Source organism: Daucus carota, chromosome 6 (genome assembly GCF_001625215.2).
Source record: "Daucus carota subsp. sativus chromosome 6, DH1 v3.0, whole genome shotgun sequence".
In the NCBI taxonomy this organism is placed as follows: Eukaryota; Viridiplantae; Streptophyta; class Magnoliopsida; order Apiales; family Apiaceae; genus Daucus; species Daucus carota.
This window is the reverse complement of record NC_030386.2, coordinates 18826425-18844107: the sequence shown is the minus strand read 5'-3', so window position 1 is coordinate 18844107 and position 17683 is coordinate 18826425. Positions and strand designations below refer to the sequence as shown.

The 17683-nt window shown below is 35.5% G+C and overlaps 3 protein-coding genes across 3 annotated transcripts; all 3 read left to right on the top strand.

The window, feature by feature from the left end:
• Positions 1-3362: 3362 nt before the first annotated feature.
• Positions 3363-5261, top strand: LOC108226591 (NAC domain-containing protein 35). The gene is made up of 3 exons (XM_017401572.2): positions 3363-3628; positions 3887-4155; positions 4466-5261. Exons 1-3 carry the CDS (start codon positions 3403-3405, stop codon positions 5045-5047), a joined length of 1077 nt encoding a protein of 358 aa, XP_017257061.1. The 5' UTR covers positions 3363-3402; the 3' UTR covers positions 5048-5261.
• A 1947-nt stretch (positions 5262-7208) lies between these two features.
• On the top strand, positions 7209-8290 carry LOC108225991 (uncharacterized). The gene is made up of 2 exons (XM_017400945.1): positions 7209-8018; positions 8129-8290. The coding sequence occupies exons 1-2, from the start codon at positions 7209-7211 to the stop codon at positions 8288-8290; spliced, it is 972 nt and encodes a 323-aa protein (XP_017256434.1).
• A 4263-nt stretch (positions 8291-12553) lies between these two features.
• On the top strand, positions 12554-17615 carry LOC108224646 (PHD finger protein ALFIN-LIKE 7). The gene is made up of 6 exons (XM_017399328.2): positions 12554-12747; positions 13131-13242; positions 13572-13604; positions 15362-15590; positions 16909-17032; positions 17113-17615. The coding sequence occupies exons 2-6, from the start codon at positions 13149-13151 to the stop codon at positions 17383-17385; spliced, it is 753 nt and encodes a 250-aa protein (XP_017254817.1). The 5' UTR covers positions 12554-12747; positions 13131-13148; the 3' UTR covers positions 17386-17615.
• Positions 17616-17683: the final 68 nt, after the last annotated feature.

The window sequence follows — 17683 nt, the reverse complement described above, 5'->3', positions numbered from 1 at the left end:
ATTTTGTGATTAGAGATATATAATTAAAATTTTATTGTATACATTTATTTAAAATATTCAAATTTCTTTTATTACATAGACAAAATACTTTTTGAAAGTTCTAATCTTAACAGAAAATGAGTAATTTTGAATAAATAATTTTTTTTTGAACAGATGAATAAATAATTTTAAAATTATTGATTCTCATAAATAAGCGAAAACCGAACTTTTTAAAAAAATTTCAAATTAATTTGTTAAAAGGAAGCCATCAAGCATAATTAATGATAAAAAGATGCAGCTACCAACACATATAATCTAGAGAGCTAAGTAACATTCAAAACACCACTCCAAACTAGCCTTAAGTTTACAAATTTTAAAAACTAAAACCATGACATTAGTCTGCTAAAGTGCTAGTTTGTATTAGCACCTGAGGCTGTGAATAGAATCTGTGGAGTATCGAATAGATGCTGTGACGACGTGCGTGTAATGCGTGTGCTGCGCCTGCGTGTGACTGTGCGGCGTCGTGGATAGTTAAGTAGTCATCAGATTAGATATGCTGATTAGATTAGGGTTAGAGTCTCGAGAGTGAATATAGATATTAGATAGTGTAAGTATAATATGTTATTTAATATATAAAATAAAAATATTATTTATATTATATATAAAAGTTCGGTCCGTTCGGTTCAGGACCGAAATTTTTCGATGGGGACCGGACCGGACCATATTTTATTTCGATCCGGACCTAAATACCCGAACGGACCGAACCTTCAAAAAATTAGGACCGAACCGGACCTAAATTATTCGGTCCGGTCCGATTTTTCGGTTTCGATTCGGTTTTGCTCAGCTCTATCTAGGCTACACTACAGCGAGCTCGTATGTCGAAGGTTAGACACGTGCCTATGATTTATGGGCTGGCCCAGATTCTTTTCCGATATAGGCCCAGTTTGTTTACATTTTCTTAGGTACCGTTTGGGGTTGCTGTTGCAGACAGCAACAACAGCTTTTTGCTGAAAAGCAGGTGAAAAACTGTTTGGTAAATCGAAAAGCAGCTTTTCCGAACAACAGTTTTTAGCTGAAAAGCTGCTGTTAGAAAAAGCAGGTCCTCCCATGCTTTTGGAAAAAGCTGCTTTTCAGCTTTTGCAGAATGCTTTTATAGACTTCATTATAAAACCTCACCAAAAACATTATTTTTTTAATATTATAACTCAAAATAAGTAAATATCAAAAAATTACTAAACAATTATCTGATTTCTACAACAGCACTTATTTTATCAGCACTTTTTCTGACAGCACAACAATTTTTAACAGCACTCCCAAACAGATCCTTAGTTTGTTTCCGGAAAAGCAAAGCACAGTTTTTCATTTTGAGATAGTGCCACTCGTAAAAGCAATTACTTGCACAATCCTCTCACAAATCGATATAAAATTGTAGGATCATACTCTATGAAAAATACGTTTAGTTTGAGAATACTATTCTTTTGCCGGAGAATAACACAACATAAAAAAAAATTGCAAATGTGTTCACAACACTTTTTGAAAAGTGCAGAACAACGGTACACATCGCTCGCAAACAAAGCGTTGTCATTTAAATCACTGCATGTAATCGTATCGATATCTTCCGTATCAATCTAATTTGAAATTACAGAGCCGATAAACATGATTATTTTATTGCACATTCAAAATTTGAGCCATTAAACGTTCTCCCGCTTAAAGATTAATCATCCAAAAATATTATTTAAATGTTTTTATCATAAACATAATAAACTTATTTGAAAAAACATGATAAACTTAAATGTAATGGGCACCTAATATTAAAAATCATGAATTCGCGAAGCAATATGTTACAAATAACTCGAAAAATATATACTCCTATATCCGAAAATAATCTGATCCGTTGTCGTGTCATCGCTGCACCCGGCATTTCTGGCTAGAGAATGATGCAAGAGCAAAGGATAACTGGCAAAGTCAAAAATCGAGAAAGCCCGTGACGACCTGGCCTTTTAATAATGACAAAAAATACAAAATGCACTCGTTTTACTCAATTTATTATCCTTGTTTTTACTTGCTTGATTATATATGATTTCGGTGATGTGTAGCTATCAGGGTATCACCAACTCCACCGCACAAACAAGTTCTACACACAACCAGATAATTTGTTGCAGGAGGAGGAGTTTCTGAAAGTCAATCGAGTCACTGCGGGTCATGTCACAGGGTACGTCCTCTTATTAGCTGCCCCCTGGTTCTTGTCGGGGAACTTCAACTTCTCAGCACTTGAGAAAACGGAATATGCTCGTATGAAGTTGAAATTTTTTCCTTCTTTTTTTCTTGTGTAGTTAAGTGTTTTTTTGCAACATTCTACTCTTTATTTCTGTGTTTTTTCCCTCAAAATACTGTATAGCTTTAAATCAAAAGCGTTCTAGCATGAATTATCGAAATTATCTATATTCCAATTTTTTAATTTTAAATAATAATTATTTCTTCTTAAATCCAGTCAAATGATCCAATAATTATTCAAAATCATCTATATTATACTATACTATAATAATAAGAAATAGAGTTTGCTCGCATTTTTTTAATCATTAAATTATATTTTTTTCTAGTTTTTAAACAGAAAATAAAAATAATTATATAAATAACGAAAGACAGACCAACATATCTATTTTTAATTATAATTTATTCGTACTCGAAAATAAATACGAAGCATCATTTAGTTTTTTTAACTCTAACATGTTCTTTAAGACAAACACAAATCATCGTCCAGCTCTTTTTAATTTTAATGTTATCTAGGATAAATTAAAAATCAATATAAGAAAAATAATATTTTTCTCGTAACATCAAAAAACACATAATCACCAATTAATATGAGGAAAAAAATGGAACTAGATAATAAAAATATATATAAACATATAATTAAAATATTTATTATTTATACTAATGACTTATAATATAAAAATGATAGTGTAAAAGCTACATTTTTAAGAAAAAATTATCGGTTTGCTAATATAATTTAATTAAATTCTAATTATTATTATTATAGAATTTTCCAAATATATAGTTATCCTCCCGAACAATTTTAATAAGAAACCATTATCTTAAGTTTTTATTGCCCATATATTACGAAAGCTTCCAAACTCACCGCTAACGATGTATCATACTGTCCAACCTAATTGTCCTTGATGTTTAATATTGTCCTTTGTCATACATCCATCTCTTCCTATCTCTCTCCATCTCTCTCGAGCCAGAGAGAAGAGGATTGACTTTTAGACCTAAAACCAATTATTTCAGTACTTAATTTTGGACAAAACTGCACAACTTGCTCCACTAGCACCATCTTATCGTACCCTAAGGTCCATAATATCTCTATAAATACAAAATAAATAAAAATAAAAATGAGTTTGTTTTCTGAAACACTAGCATTAGCTTATGACAATCGCATCTTCCACCATGAGCCAAAATCACCACCTAGACCACAAAGACGATGACGAAGACGAGCACGAGCATGACATGGTGATGCCCGGTTTTCGGTTCCATCCAACCGAAGAAGAACTCGTGGAGTTTTATCTTCGCCGTATGGTCGAGGGCAAGCGGTTCAATGTCGAGCTCATCACTTTTCTTGATCTTTATCGCTACGACCCTTGGGAACTTCCCGGTATGTATGGAGATCTCGTGCAGGAAATGACCGTTTTTCTTGTAGTACCAGAACCGAATATAATGCCCTATTAGGGTTAATATTTTGATATTTATCGATCATTTCACATTCGTGTCATATGTTAGAGATTTTAGAATAACTGATAATTTAATATTTTGATTTTTATCGATCATTTCACGTTCGTGACATGTTTTAACGTTATTAGATTTTAGGAAAACTGATAACTTAGTAATTTGATTTTGGTGTATTGTGCTGCAGCTTTCGCGGCGATTGGAGAAAAAGAGTGGTTCTTCTATGTGCCGAGAGATAAGAAGTACAGAAATGGAGATCGGCCGAATCGTGTGACCACTTCAGGATACTGGAAGGCTACCGGAGCAGACAGAATGATTCGGACCGAGAATCTCCGGTCGATTGGATTGAAGAAGACTCTTGTTTTCTACACAGGCAAAGCTCCGAAAGGCATTCGAACTAGTTGGATCATGAATGAATATCGCTTGCCACACCATGAAACTGAGCGGCTACAAAAAGTGAGTCTCAATTGCTTTTACATTTATAGTACTTTGTAGAAACGAATCATTTGCTGTACATAGATGATTAGTCGGAGCACCACACTACCAGAAACACGGGTAAATTTGATCGATTGGCCTACAATTCAATTTATTTTCGACTTGGTATAATCTTCTAAACTTATTCACTGGTAGCATTTAATTCACAACCTGAAACACCGCAGGCAATAAATACTAAAGGCAACCCTAGAGGCTCGAACGAAGAATTACATATTTAATCGTCAATTAACAGAGAATCTGATCCTAATCACGCGTTTATGTATGTACACAGGCTGAAATCTCTCTTTGTAGAGTGTACAAGAGACCAGGAGTGGAAGATCATCCCTCCCTCCCCCGAATTCTCCCAACTCGAGCTTCCTCATCAAGAACTAATCCTTCTACCAAACGACATGATCGCGATCCTCCAGCACAACATCACGCAATGGAGAAACTACAAGTTTTCGGAGACCAAACAGTCCAACAAACCTCGCAGAAACTCAGTGACACAATCAGTGCAGACAGCACAACCGAAGACATTGGGACGACATCCCTATGCCTCTCAAGCCAAAACCCGAGCTCTAGTTTACTGATAAATAGCCCGAACACGATCCATGATTTCCATACACTAATTAGCTACCATCAGGCTTCGGTTAACCAGCCACACCAATTCTTTCCGGACACATTGCAGCTTTCGGCTAATAATGTGTTGCAGCCTGCGCAGCAATTGCAGTCACTCACTCTCGCAGTGTTCCCGGCTGAATCAGCTCAAAGCGCGTATTCGGATAGAGTAATGTGGGACTGGAATTCCATTCCTGAAGCAACTGCAAGCAGAGATCATGGTGCATTCTTAGGGAGGTTCTCTGGTAGCATATAGTTTTCCGAGCTTGTGTAATGTTTATTGGCAGGTTAGTAGACTTGAATGTTATAGTATTCGTGCTTCTACAATCGATAAGGCTCAAATATTTCTTGAGTTGCATGCACTATCGATTATTCGATTGGATATGAAATGCTGCATAGTAAGAGAGACTACTTGGCCAGATTATCACATGTATAAAAGTTCAATAATTAATAAATATTTTTAATTGATATTTCTGAATATAGTATATAAAATATATATGTAGAATTTTCTTATATATATATGTAATTCACCTCTATCAATCATCAATATATATACTTATACAAAGAAGAAGCGTGAGTAGCATGTAGGCGGGCCGCTTAGAGAGCTCCGTTCAACTATTATAATTTTCTGGAATTTTTTAATTATAAATATAAAAAAATAGATTAATTTTTTAATTTTGAATATATTGCAAAAAAAATTGAAAAATGTCTTTTTAATTGGAAGAAAGTTTCAAAACTGCCAATAACATTTTAGATATAAATTATTCAAAGTTATTGGAAAGGAGTTTTAGACTATAACATTTGGTCTTCCAAGACTTTGGGGAGGGAATGCATATTTTAGATATAAATTATTTTTGATAATTCAGTACTTTCCGACATTAAAATATTTCAGGAAAATTCAATATTCGACCTTTATAAATTGAGGGCGGATATTATTTGTATTCGATTGGGATTTTAATGGATTGTTTTTAGTTTATGAATTTTAATAGATTGTATGTGATTTTGATTTTGTGCGGATTCTTGATAGAATGTCAAAGAGTTGATAGGATTTAAACACAATGCTTCAAAATATCATGATTTTAATAGGATTTCAAAAAACATAAAATACACTGTAAAATCCCACAAAATCCATTATGTTATAAAATCCAAAAAAATCCATCAGCATTTGAATACCATCAGATTTTAATGGATTTTAAACAATCCCAATTGAATACCATGGAATTTTAAAATATAATTTAAAATCTCAATTAAATACCACCAGATTTTTAAGTATAATTTAAAATCGCAATTGAATACCCAAGATTTTAATAGATTTCAAACAATCTCAATCGAGTACCCTCGGACTTCATGAATGAAAAAAATGCTTTAAAAATTCCAATCTAATACACCCCTCTTAATATATTATAATTTCGATACACATAAATTCATCTCTTTAAATTGCAAGTGTAATATAATATTTTATCATATAAATATTTAGTATATTTAGTTCATGAATATGTTTTGACTATTTAATTTATCATTATATTATTACTGGATATATGAAGCATTATATTACACATATAATTAATAACTTTATTTCTTTATATATAATGAAAGGAATATAAAGATATTTATAAAATAAGATGAAAAGAATAATAAAACTGAAATCGAAGTGACAAATCAAATATAACCCATTTCGCATGACACTAACAATATAAAATTTAATTTTGTTCTGTAAATATTGTTTTTTGATCGTTAATATATTTCTAAAAACCGCCGCAAAGTGCAGCTTCTTAACTAATATATGATATTTTAAAAGTGTCCTAGTATTAGAATTTTGTCTTAATATTAGAAGTATGTGTTAGACAGATGTTGCCGATTTTTATCATTTTTAATATTTTAATAATTTTATTATGAATAATAAGGATGAATTAATTTAAAATTTAAATTAATTTAAAAAATTTTGTTTAGAGTTCTTTAGTGTGTATGGGGAGAATTTTTTACTAAAAATATATTTATATAAATAATTTATTTCGAATAAAGAATAAATTTAAATATAGAATAATTTGAATATAGAAATCTAAAATATTCTTATTTTTTTAGTAATTAATGGAAGGGATGTAAATAAATATGCTGGTCAAGACTCAAGAGATGTAATTTATATTTTAATTTTTTATATAAATTCAGGAATGAATATAGTAGGGGCGTAAAATACATTTATCTCCTGATACAAAATGATCGCATGTGCGAAGAATAAGAAATTAACAAATTTTGCCAACTAAGTATCCTACAAATTCAAAAACGTTTCTAATGGATTTTTAACCTTCTTCGGAAAAATATTAAACTTGCGCCCGTTACTGTTAAGTTTCTCTCCAAAGTTCTTTGTGAGAGTTTTGTTTCTTCTCTCCTTTCTGGTCGTACCGAATTGTGAGAGTTCGATGGCTCGATATCAAAATCTAGATGAACAAATGGCAGATTTGAATATCGAAGAAGAGGAGAATGAGGATTTTGTTTTTGATGGAGATGTGGAGGAAGAAGTCAATAAATATGAGTTATGCTTGATTGGGAGGTATCTCACGGAGAAGAATATCAACACTAGGGCCATGAAGACAAAGATGGCAGATATTTGGAAACCGGCGATGGGAATGACTATTAAAGAAATTGATCCAGGCATCTTTTTACTACAATTTTACCACAAGGAAGACATGTTGTGGGTGTTGAATGGAGGGCCTTGGTCATTCGATAATGCAATGTTGCTGCTTGAGAGGATTCCATCGGGCGAGGAACCATTAAAAGTTCCATTGTGGTTCATGAACATATGGGTACAGATTCATAACCTTCCATCTGGGTTTATGTCGGAGGCAGTGGGCAAGCAACTGGGGGATTTTTTTGGAGAGTTTCTTATGTATGATGCTAAGAACAATACAAGCATATGGAGGGAGTTCATGCGCATTCAAATAAGGATTGACGTCCGGAGGCCACTCAAGAGGAGAAAGAAAATTAAAAGAAAAGATGGTTCGGACTTTACAGTTACTTGCAAATATGAAAGACTTGGATATTTCTGCTTTGTGTGCGGACTTGTAACACATACTGAGAGATTCTGTAGGAGATTCATGGACAAAAGAGGTGATGAAGTGGCTAAAGAGTGGGGTGTCTGGCTAGAGGCGCCGCCGAGAAAGGTGGCCGGGCAGGGGAGGAGGGAGATAAGGATTGGGAGGCGAAAATGGGGGGAGATAATAACGGCCCAGGTTTCACGGGCGAGAATTCAGGAGTACAAAATAAAGATATAACTGTAAGTCGAGTTTCAAGGGATTCTGGTCCAATTATGGTTAGCAATCCTGTGTTTGCGGAAAATCAGCTATCACCATCTGTAGTAGCGGGAGCTATCCAAATTTCAAATAATTATATTGGGCCTGATGCGGAGGAAAGTAGTGGGCTGAATATAGAAGATAGGAAGAGAAGGAGAAGTGGGCCTGCATCAAACACTGTAATGGATATTAATGATATTCGAAAATCATAAAGGGTACACATAGGGAAGCTGTTCTTTCTGAAATGGATTGTTCAGCATCCTCTCATCATGTTTTGGCTAAGCTTGCTAAGCAAGCTAGCCAGTCGCAATGATTCTATTAAGCTGGAACTGCCGGGGGATGGGGAAACTCTGCGCAGTTCGGATTCTAGGGGACTTGATTAATTCCCATAAACCCTCTTTGTTATTTTTGTCAGAAACTTTAGTAACAGGTGATAGTATAGCAGAATTATGCTCGAAGTTTGGCTTTGCAGATTACTTTGCTGTGGATAGAGTTGGCCAAGGAGGTGGCTTGGCAGTTTTCTGGAGGAATAATTTTAGCTGTAAGATAGTGAATTCTTCCTCTAATCACATTGATGTTCATGTAATGGAAAGGAATCTCCCTGCTTGGAGATTAACTTGCTTCTACGGATTTCCAGAAAGAGCTCGTCGACAAGAATCTTGGGACTTTTTAAGGAACTTAGCAGGGCAGGATCAAATCCCCTGGTGCATATTCGGAGACTTTAATGACATGTTGTATGTCACTGATAAAAAGGGGATTCATCCTCATCCTCAAGCTCTCTTTGATGGATTCCGATCGGCTATTGAAGATTGTTCTCTTTCTGAAATTGATCTAACTGGAGGTGAGTTTACTTGGGAGAAGAGCAAAGGCACCCCGAATTGGGTGCGGGAGAGGCTTGATAGAGCTTTTGCAATGGACACATGGTGGCATAAATTTCCCCTGTGTAGTCTCTCTGTAATACACACAACTCGCTCTGATCATGATCCTATAAAACTAGACCTTGCAGCTTTCTCTTTTTCTAGGAAACAGTTCAGATTTCATTTTGAGAATACGTGGTTAAAGGAGCAAACTTTTCATGAAGAGGTGTCGACGTTCTGGAAAGATTTACCTCCAACTCATCTGCTTCCAAAGCTTATTTCGGTTTCTTCCTTTATGGCTAAATGGGGAAGGAATTTTTTTCATAAATTTAGAGAGAAAGTCAAAAAACAGAAAGAGGTACTGAATGAGCTTGTTAATAGAGAAGATGAAGATGGTGTCAAAAAGTATTTCGAGGAAAGGGATCGGTTGAATGATTTACTGCTTCATGAAGAACAATATTGGAAGCAAAGAGCAAAGGCTTTTTGGCTTACGGAAGGAGACACTAACTCAAAATTTTTTCATGCCCAGGCATCATCGAAGAAGAAACTCAATCATATTAGTCATTTGAAAAATGATGCGGGGGACTTGATTGATAACCACGATGCGATGTGTGAGTTGACGAAGGAATACTATAAAGGTGTTTTTAATAGCCCAAGGCCAGGAATTCACCATGAAAACAACTCTGAGACGGGTGTGCTCACGGATACTCAGAATGCTAAACTGATTGCAGACTTGACATTTGCAGAATTTGATGTGGCTGTTAAGCAGATGCATCCTAATAAGGCGTCAGGCCCGGACGGATTTAGTCCGGCTTTCTTCCAACATTTTTGGCAGCTCATGGGGTTGGAGGTATTCAACTGTTGTAAAAAGTGGCTGGATGATGTTTCTTTCCCTGCTGAGTTGAATAATACGAATCTGGTTCTTATACCAAAGAAAGAAAATGTGGGGAATTTAGCAGATTTGCGACCTATAGCTCTATGTAATGTCCTCTATAAAATTCTTGCAAAAGTTCTCGCAAACAGGTTGAAGATGATTCTTCCTGACACAATCTCGGAAAATCAGTCTGCATTCGTTCCAGGCCGGAGCATAACTGATAATGTCCTTATTGCCTTTGAGATCATTCATCACATGAAACTGAAAAAGTCTGGAAACGATGGTGAGGTGGCCTTAAAGTTAGACATAAGTAACGCTTATGATCGTGTTGATTGGTCTTTCTTGAGACACAGAATGGAAGTAATGGGGTTTTCTGATAAGTGGATTCGCTGGATGTTACTTTGTGTGACTACAGTGCAATATAATGTGTGCTTCAACGGTTCATTAGTAGGCCCTATAACTCCTAGCAGAGGTTTACGGCAAGGAGATCCATTATCTCCTTACCTTTTTCTCCTATGCGTCGAGGGGCTGTCTCATAATATTAACGAAGCTGCAGTAGCAGGGCATGTACATGGATTCAAAATCAGTCCACTAGCACCGGCTGTAACTCACCTTCTGTTCGCGGATGACAGCTTCATGTTCTTCAAAGCCTCGAAGGAGGAAACTGACACTGTTAAAAGGCTATTAAATTCTTATGAGTATTATTCAGGACAAGCGATCAATTATCAAAAGTCAGGGATTTTTTTCAGTGCGAATGTCAGGCGTGACAAACAAAAGGAGATAACGGATATTGTGGGGGTTTCGAATGCGTTGGGAGATAGCAAATATCTGGGGCTACCTTCGTTGGTAGGGAGATCAAAGAAACGGGTCTTCAGTTTCCTAAAAGAAAGAGTGTGGAAGAGAATTCAAGGATGGAGTAATAAAACTTTGTCACGAGCAGGTAAAACAATCATGATCAAGAATGTTGCTCAGTCAATACCTTCTTACTGCATGTCTTGTTTTTTAATCCCGAAATCCTTAAGTCAAGAAATTGAAAGAATGATGAACGGGTACAGGTGGCAGTCTAGTAACAGCAACAATAAAGGAGTTCGATGGCTTGCTTGGGAGAGGATGTGCATGGCAAAAAGTAAAGGAGGGATGGGTTTCAGGAGCCTCACTAGCTTCAACCTGGCTTTACTAGGGAAACATGTCTGGAATTTTATGTCAAATCCTAATGCTCTGGTCACTAGAATCTACAAAGCTAAATATTTTCATGATGGCCACTTACTGAAAGCGAAAAAAGGTTCTAACTCAAGCTTTATCTGGACCGGTTTGTGGAAAGCTAAAGAAGAGTTATGTAAAGGTTTCAAGTGGGTTTTAGGAGATGGAACTGACATCAATATTTTCAGTGATCAATGGCTACGGGGAAAAAGAGATTTTTGTGTGGAGAATCATCATGTTAATAGCGTCAGAACTGATAAAGTTAGTGCATATTTCCGTTCTAATACTAAAGAGTGGGACGAGCATAAGATACGCCAAACTTTTCACGATGACGACGTCAAGTGTATTCTGCAAACTCGAATTCCTCAAAACCAAGTCAAAGACAGAGTTGCATGGATGGCTACTGCTAATGGCAAGTACTCTGTTAAATCTGGATATCACTTTTGGTACGACCGTAATGGAGACATGACCGCTGTAGTTGAATCGAGAGGATGGAATAGGCTCTGGAATCTTGATTTGCCTCATAAAATCAAAATTTTCATGTGGAGGTTCTGCAGGAATAACTTACCTATCAGGTATCTTTTAAGAAATAAAGGAGTATTATGTCCGATTACATGTCCTGTGTGTGAAGCTGATGTGGAGCATTTATTACATGTATTCTTTGACTGTCATTATGCTAAGAAATACTGGGAAGAAGCCGGCTTGGTTTATGATATGAGAGCAGTGGAGGATGCACCCCAATGGCTTCTGGACAAACTAAGCAATGGCACAACAGAAACTCTGACTACTATTGCTAAGGTTCTATGGGGTATCTGGTTTGGTCGAAATAAAAAAGTGTGGGAGTCTAAGTTGATTTCCCCAGACACTATACATTTGCTCAGCTCTCGTCAAATAACCGAATGGCAGGACGCGCAAAGGAGGAAACAAGCTTATGACCGAGGGCCTGAAAACACAACAACGCAGGTGGAGGTCAAATGGGAAAAACCAGATGCAGGGTGGACTAAACTCAATGTGGATGCTTCACTGTATGAGGGCGCTACATCGTTCTCAGTTGGAATGGTCCTCAGGGATAGTGCAGGTGCGTTTATTGCGGGCAAAAATATGAAGATAAGTGGAATAGTGACAGCCCTTGAGGCTGAAGCTATAGGGGTTCATGAGGCGTTGATTTGGATGGAAGAAAGATCAACTCAGCAGCAGGTGGTGATTGAAACTGATTCTCTCCAGGTGGCTAATGCATTAAACAAGAATTCAAAGTACTTTTCAGAAGAAGGTAATATGTTGGATTTGTGTCGTGCTAAAATGAGAAATAGAAATAGCCCGGTCATAAATCATGTTAAGAGGCAAGCAAATAGGGTAGTTCATGTTATGGCTAGAATTCCCTGTTTGTTGGATAGCTTCAATTTGTTTTCTGCTCCTCCACAATTTGTGTTGGAGACTTTGCTTTCTGATTCTAGTTAATAAAATCTTTCCTTTCAAAAAAATAAAATAAGAAATTAATAATTTAAAAATAAAAGAAGAAGAAAAAACCCCGAGTTGTACCTGCACAAAAAAACTTTTCCCCGCACCATCTCCATCACATCCGTTTCCAGATCATATTTCCGTATATATACAATAATTACACACAGTTTATGCCCTGTCATTTACACAAACACACTGTATACATCTCTCCCAAACCCCAGCTCTGTTCTAAACCCCTTATTTTGCACCACTTTTTATCAAAAATTTCCAAGAATTTCAGGTGATTGCTGCTGTAATTCTCAACCAAATTATTTCGTTTTTTGTGTTTTGGTTCTTAATTGTATCTATATGCGAGAGAATGAGAGAGCGATACTAAATGACTGATTCATTATTTTGTGTGAGTGTGTGTGTGTGAGGAAGGGAGGGAGAGAGGGAGAGAGAGAGGCTACATGACTGGTTGTCATTTTGTCTCTCTCTCTCTCTCTCTCTCTCTCTCTCTATCTCTCTCTTTGTGTGAGAGAGGGGGGGGAGACAATTGTCTGATTTATTATTTTATATTTGTGTGTGTGTGGATTGTTTAATTCTGTGCGTGTATTTATTTGTGGGAGAGGGCTTTGTGTATGTGTGTATTAGATGATGATTTGTGTGGTTTTGAGGATGTAGGAGGAGAAAGAGAAGGAAATGGACGCAAGGCAAACGGTTCCGAGGTCAGTTGAGGAGGTTTTCGATGATTTCAGAGGCCGGAGAGCTGCTTTGATCAAAGCTCTTACAACTGGTATATTTATGCGTGTGTAGTCATTTAATGTAGGGATTTTGTTTGTTTGTGTGATTTCGTGTGTTTGTTACGTATGTGGAATTGTGGATGGTGTAGTAATCTAATGTAGGGATGTGTGTGTGTGCACTTTGTGTGGAATGTGTAATTGATGCAGGGATTTGTGTGTGCAGGCACATTATGTGTGTCGGTGTATGTGGATTGTGTAGTTGTTTAGTTTAGGGATTTTTATGTCTACGAATTTACTGGTTACTGACTAATAAAATTATCATTTATGCATATGTATCATGTATTTGTAATGTGTAATGATTTTCTTGTGTGATTTATTGCAGATATGCAGAAGTTTTACCAGGAGTGTGATCCTGGTGAGTTATTAATCTCCGATTCTCCGTTGAGTATATTATCCCAATGTATTTTTCCAATGTGTGGTTGTCTGTTATTTGTATGGATGTTTGGTTTTCATGGTAGATATTCGTTTGGAATTAGCAAATGTATTTTTTGCCACTTGCGGGATATTATTCTGTACAGGATTGTTGTAGAAGTTATTAGTGTTGAATTTATCTTTTCGGTGTTTTAGGATAGTGTTAGTGGTCGTGTTTACATGTCTCTAGTTTTATTTTGCTTGTTTTGGTAAATGTTGTGGAACGAAATCCACAAAATAGATTAATATTTGTAATGACTTGCTTTCGTGTTAAAATGTTATGGAACAGAGTATTTATGTCATTTGTTGTTAAAGAGATTGTTAGTTGGCACTCATTTAATAAAATTTTCCTCCTATATGCTAAATATTTTTGCTCTGTCTGATTAATTTCTATGTCATTTGTTGTTAAAGAGATTGTTAGTTGGCACTCATTTAATAAAAATTTTCTCCTATATGCTAAATATTTTTGCCCTGTCTGATTAATTTCTATGTTTTTTATTTGGTTTGTTAATTATGGCATTGGCATTGATTTTAACCTTTACTATTGCCGTTCAAAGGGTATTGTTGATTCGAAATTGCTTTTATAAAATTGGTTTTGGATTAAGTGTTATTGTGCACTTGGTTTCTTCCAACCATTAATACCCATGTTCTTGATCTGGCTGTTCGGCAGTCGGTGACCATTATTGGCGATCAAACTTCAATGTTGGTTTTGAAGTTTGTCGAAGAAACTGGCTATTGATATTCAGATATGTAAAAATGCTCTGGTATCTGTCAATTGTGACTAGTAAGATTGGTAAAGAAGTATCAGTCTTCCAACTACCTTTCTTATATAGTCATTGTTGCATAGTAAAAGAATATTTTTGGTTTCTAGAAGCAGGCCGTATATGTGGTTTAACATAAGGTTTTTGAAGGCGAAATAGAAGTAATGAAAACAAAGGAGGATTATACACAAGCAATTTTGCACGGTAATTATAATTAATTGCCAATAGTGGGGGCTACATCTATTTGGCAATTTTATAACCACGTAGGATTCTAGTCGTTGCTTCTGTTGAGAATATGGTTTTACAAAAAAATAAATAAATTCTGTCATGAGCTCCCAAAGCCATTTGTTTTGATCAAACGTACGGGACTACACTTTTACTGTATGATATATGAAAATTTGCAAATTTGTTTAAGTATATTTCTTTGTAACATTCGGGTTTGCAACCGTTTTAAAAAATTTATCAGATATTGTTGACATGGACCTTTTTGTTATTTCTTCGTAAAGACTTTTGCATGCTATAATTCTATACTTGATGTTTTGTAGTAAATATGAAGAATGAGTGCTACATGTGTGAGTTGTGATTGTCTTTTTTTTTCTTGGAAGAAATTAGTTTTTATTTGATCTTATGCTTTCTATGTCCTTTCTCCTTGATTCTCCATAAGTCCTAGTAATATGGATTTATTAGATTTGGATGCTTGAGGAACTCTCTATTTTTCATGGTTGTTGCTTGTAATTTTTTATAAAGACCAAAAAAGTAATATTTTAATTTGCAATACTTGAAAAGTTGCTTGAGCTTTATATTTCTGAGGCTATTATTGTTTTACTCTGCATTGCTGGTCGAATATATAAATGCAGATGTTAATATCACATAATTTTAACGTTTCATATATATATATATATATATCATAATATATCCTTCTTGATGTTTGTACTTTCAGAGAAGGAAAATCTGTGTTTATATGGCTTGCCAACTGAGAAATGGGAAGTCAATCTGCCTGTTGAGGAGGTGCCTCCTGAAATACCCGAGCCAGCATTAGGCATTAATTTTGCAAGGGATGGGATGCAAGAGAAGGACTGGTTATCACTTGTTGCAGTTCACAGTGATTCGTGGTTGATTTCTGTTGCATTTTATTTTGGCGCTCGTTTTTGTTTCAACAAGAATGACAGGTATAGTTTTTAGAACTCAGAATGTCATATATAACTTTGGTTATCTTTTATGCCAATTTTTAATTTTTTTTGTTTAACACTGCAGTAAGATGTTCATTCAGTGTTCACCTTTACAATTGGTAATGCTGACATTTACACCTTAACTGCTGCAATTATATTCCTCTAGTGCCAGCTTAGTTAGTTATATATGTGTGTGTGTGTATCTGACTATTGTTTGTGATTTCACAGCATGTGTTACAATTAAAATAAATAAAATCAAATATATAGCATATTGTGACATTTTGTACATGAATTTCATTATCTAATTTCTTTGGTGTTCCTGCGGAACAAACTTTTCTTGCATCTTTAATAGATCTGTATGTTTTTCTTCTGGATATTGCTTTTGATGGTATTTAATTAACAATTTGAACCTTTTTTTCTTAAATGATAGGCTTGCTGCTCTTTGTTTAGCAAATTAAATGTTAATCTTAAATGTTAATGTGATTGCCTTTTGGCTTTCTGCGACATATCACGAGTTCATGATTCTGGACAGTATATAAAACAAGATTTATTGCAAGAGTTATATGAATCCCAAGAATAATTAATAGTTGCTATTCCCAGAAAAAGTATATAATCAAGTGTAACAACAAAAGACATCCATCAGGTAACCTGTAATAAACCCCAAAAAACCAAGGGCTCAAGCATAATGACGTATAGCTATGCTCAAGCATAATGACGTTAACGTATAGTTATGCTGAAGCATGAAAATAGTAATATAATTATTACAGGGGTCTTTTTTAATAGTAGATTTGATTATATTTTGGCAATATACCCAGGCAATCCAGATTATTACCAAAGGTTCTTCATTCCTGTTTCTTGTGCTTTATTTGCAAATTTCCTGGTGTCTTATAGGTGATTTTGAACCTGGACTTTGACCTATGTATGTCCTCATTTGTTAGACCCTTAAGTCAGACACCTTCGAAGCTCCTGTTTTGTGTTTTTTTCTCTCATTCATTACCTTTGAAAAGCTGCACATTTTTAAAAAGTTTAAAAGGTGCTCCAGCTAAGCGCAAGTGACTTTGCATTTTATACTTTTGATTTAAATTCTTCATTTTTATCAAGTGAACTCAGATGCTAGTTCTTGTGGGCCACATTCTGCACAGTGAATAAATAGAGGAGATCTAACATTGCACTGTGGTAATAACTTGGAAGAGATGAATGCCTTCATTCATCAAGGGAACATAAATATACGTTTCCATGCTTTTATGTGCAAGCTGGGAAAAAAAATATTCTTCAGAGAGTGTTGGTTTTCACTTGCGTCAGGTCTTGGAATTTGCAGGAAGAGGCTTTTCCAGATGATAAATGAGCTACCAACTGTATTTGAAGTTGTAACAGGCTGTGCTAAACAGTCTAAGGACTCTGCTCGCAGTAATGGGAGTAAAAGCAAATCTAATGGGAACAAGGTTATATATATCTTCAAACTCTAGGCTTGTAGTTACACTTATTATGATTTTTGGTCATTCTTTTGTTCTTTCTCTGGCAGTCTCGAACATATGAGTCTTACTCCAAAGCAAAGATGACTCCTCCACCCAATGAAGCGGGAGAAAGTGATGGTGATGAGGCTGACGAAGGACAGGGAACAATTTGTGGTTCTTGTGGAGACAAATATGCGGCTGATGAATTCTGGATTTGCTGTGATGTGTGTGAGAGATGGTTCCATGGGAAATGCGTAAAAATCACCCCTGCCAAGGCTGAACATATCAAGCAGTACAAGTGCCCTACTTGCAGCTCAAAGAGGGCCAGAGTCCATATGTAAGATACCAAATCCGTGAGGACATCGTAGTTAATTAGTTAAGAACATAAGTTGCAAAGTTGGTAGTTGATTAAGTTAAACAAGTGGGAGCTGTTTTACTCTCAAGTTAACAATTAGAACGTCAGCGACGAAGTTTCAGATGTTAGTCTCTCATGTTTTCTTAGATTATTTCTAGAAAAACTGCTGGCACTCTGTGATGATATTATGAAGGTTTAGTTAATCTATTAATGGAATGCTTTGATTACAGAATGTCTATTATAATAGACATGAACAAGTTACAAGTACTTCAGTAGCAAAACTG

Coding starts and splice junctions, on each gene's coding strand:
- LOC108225991 (XM_017400945.1), top strand. CDS start 7,209: ATGGCTCGATATCAAAATCTAGATGAACAAATGGCAGATTTGAATATC. Junction 8,019..8,128: donor GGGAGATAATAACGGCCCAG/GTTTCACGGGCG, acceptor GCGGAAAATCAG/CTATCACCATCTGTAGTAGC.
- LOC108226591 (XM_017401572.2), top strand. CDS start 3,403: ATGACAATCGCATCTTCCACCATGAGCCAAAATCACCACCTAGACCAC. Junction 3,629..3,886: donor CGACCCTTGGGAACTTCCCG/GTATGTATGGAG, acceptor ATTGTGCTGCAG/CTTTCGCGGCGATTGGAGAA. Junction 4,156..4,465: donor AAACTGAGCGGCTACAAAAA/GTGAGTCTCAAT, acceptor GTATGTACACAG/GCTGAAATCTCTCTTTGTAG.
- LOC108224646 (XM_017399328.2), top strand. CDS start 13,149: ATGGACGCAAGGCAAACGGTTCCGAGGTCAGTTGAGGAGGTTTTCGAT. Junction 13,605..15,361: donor TTACCAGGAGTGTGATCCTG/GTGAGTTATTAA, acceptor TTGTACTTTCAG/AGAAGGAAAATCTGTGTTTA. Junction 15,591..16,908: donor TGTTTCAACAAGAATGACAG/GTATAGTTTTTA, acceptor TGGAATTTGCAG/GAAGAGGCTTTTCCAGATGA.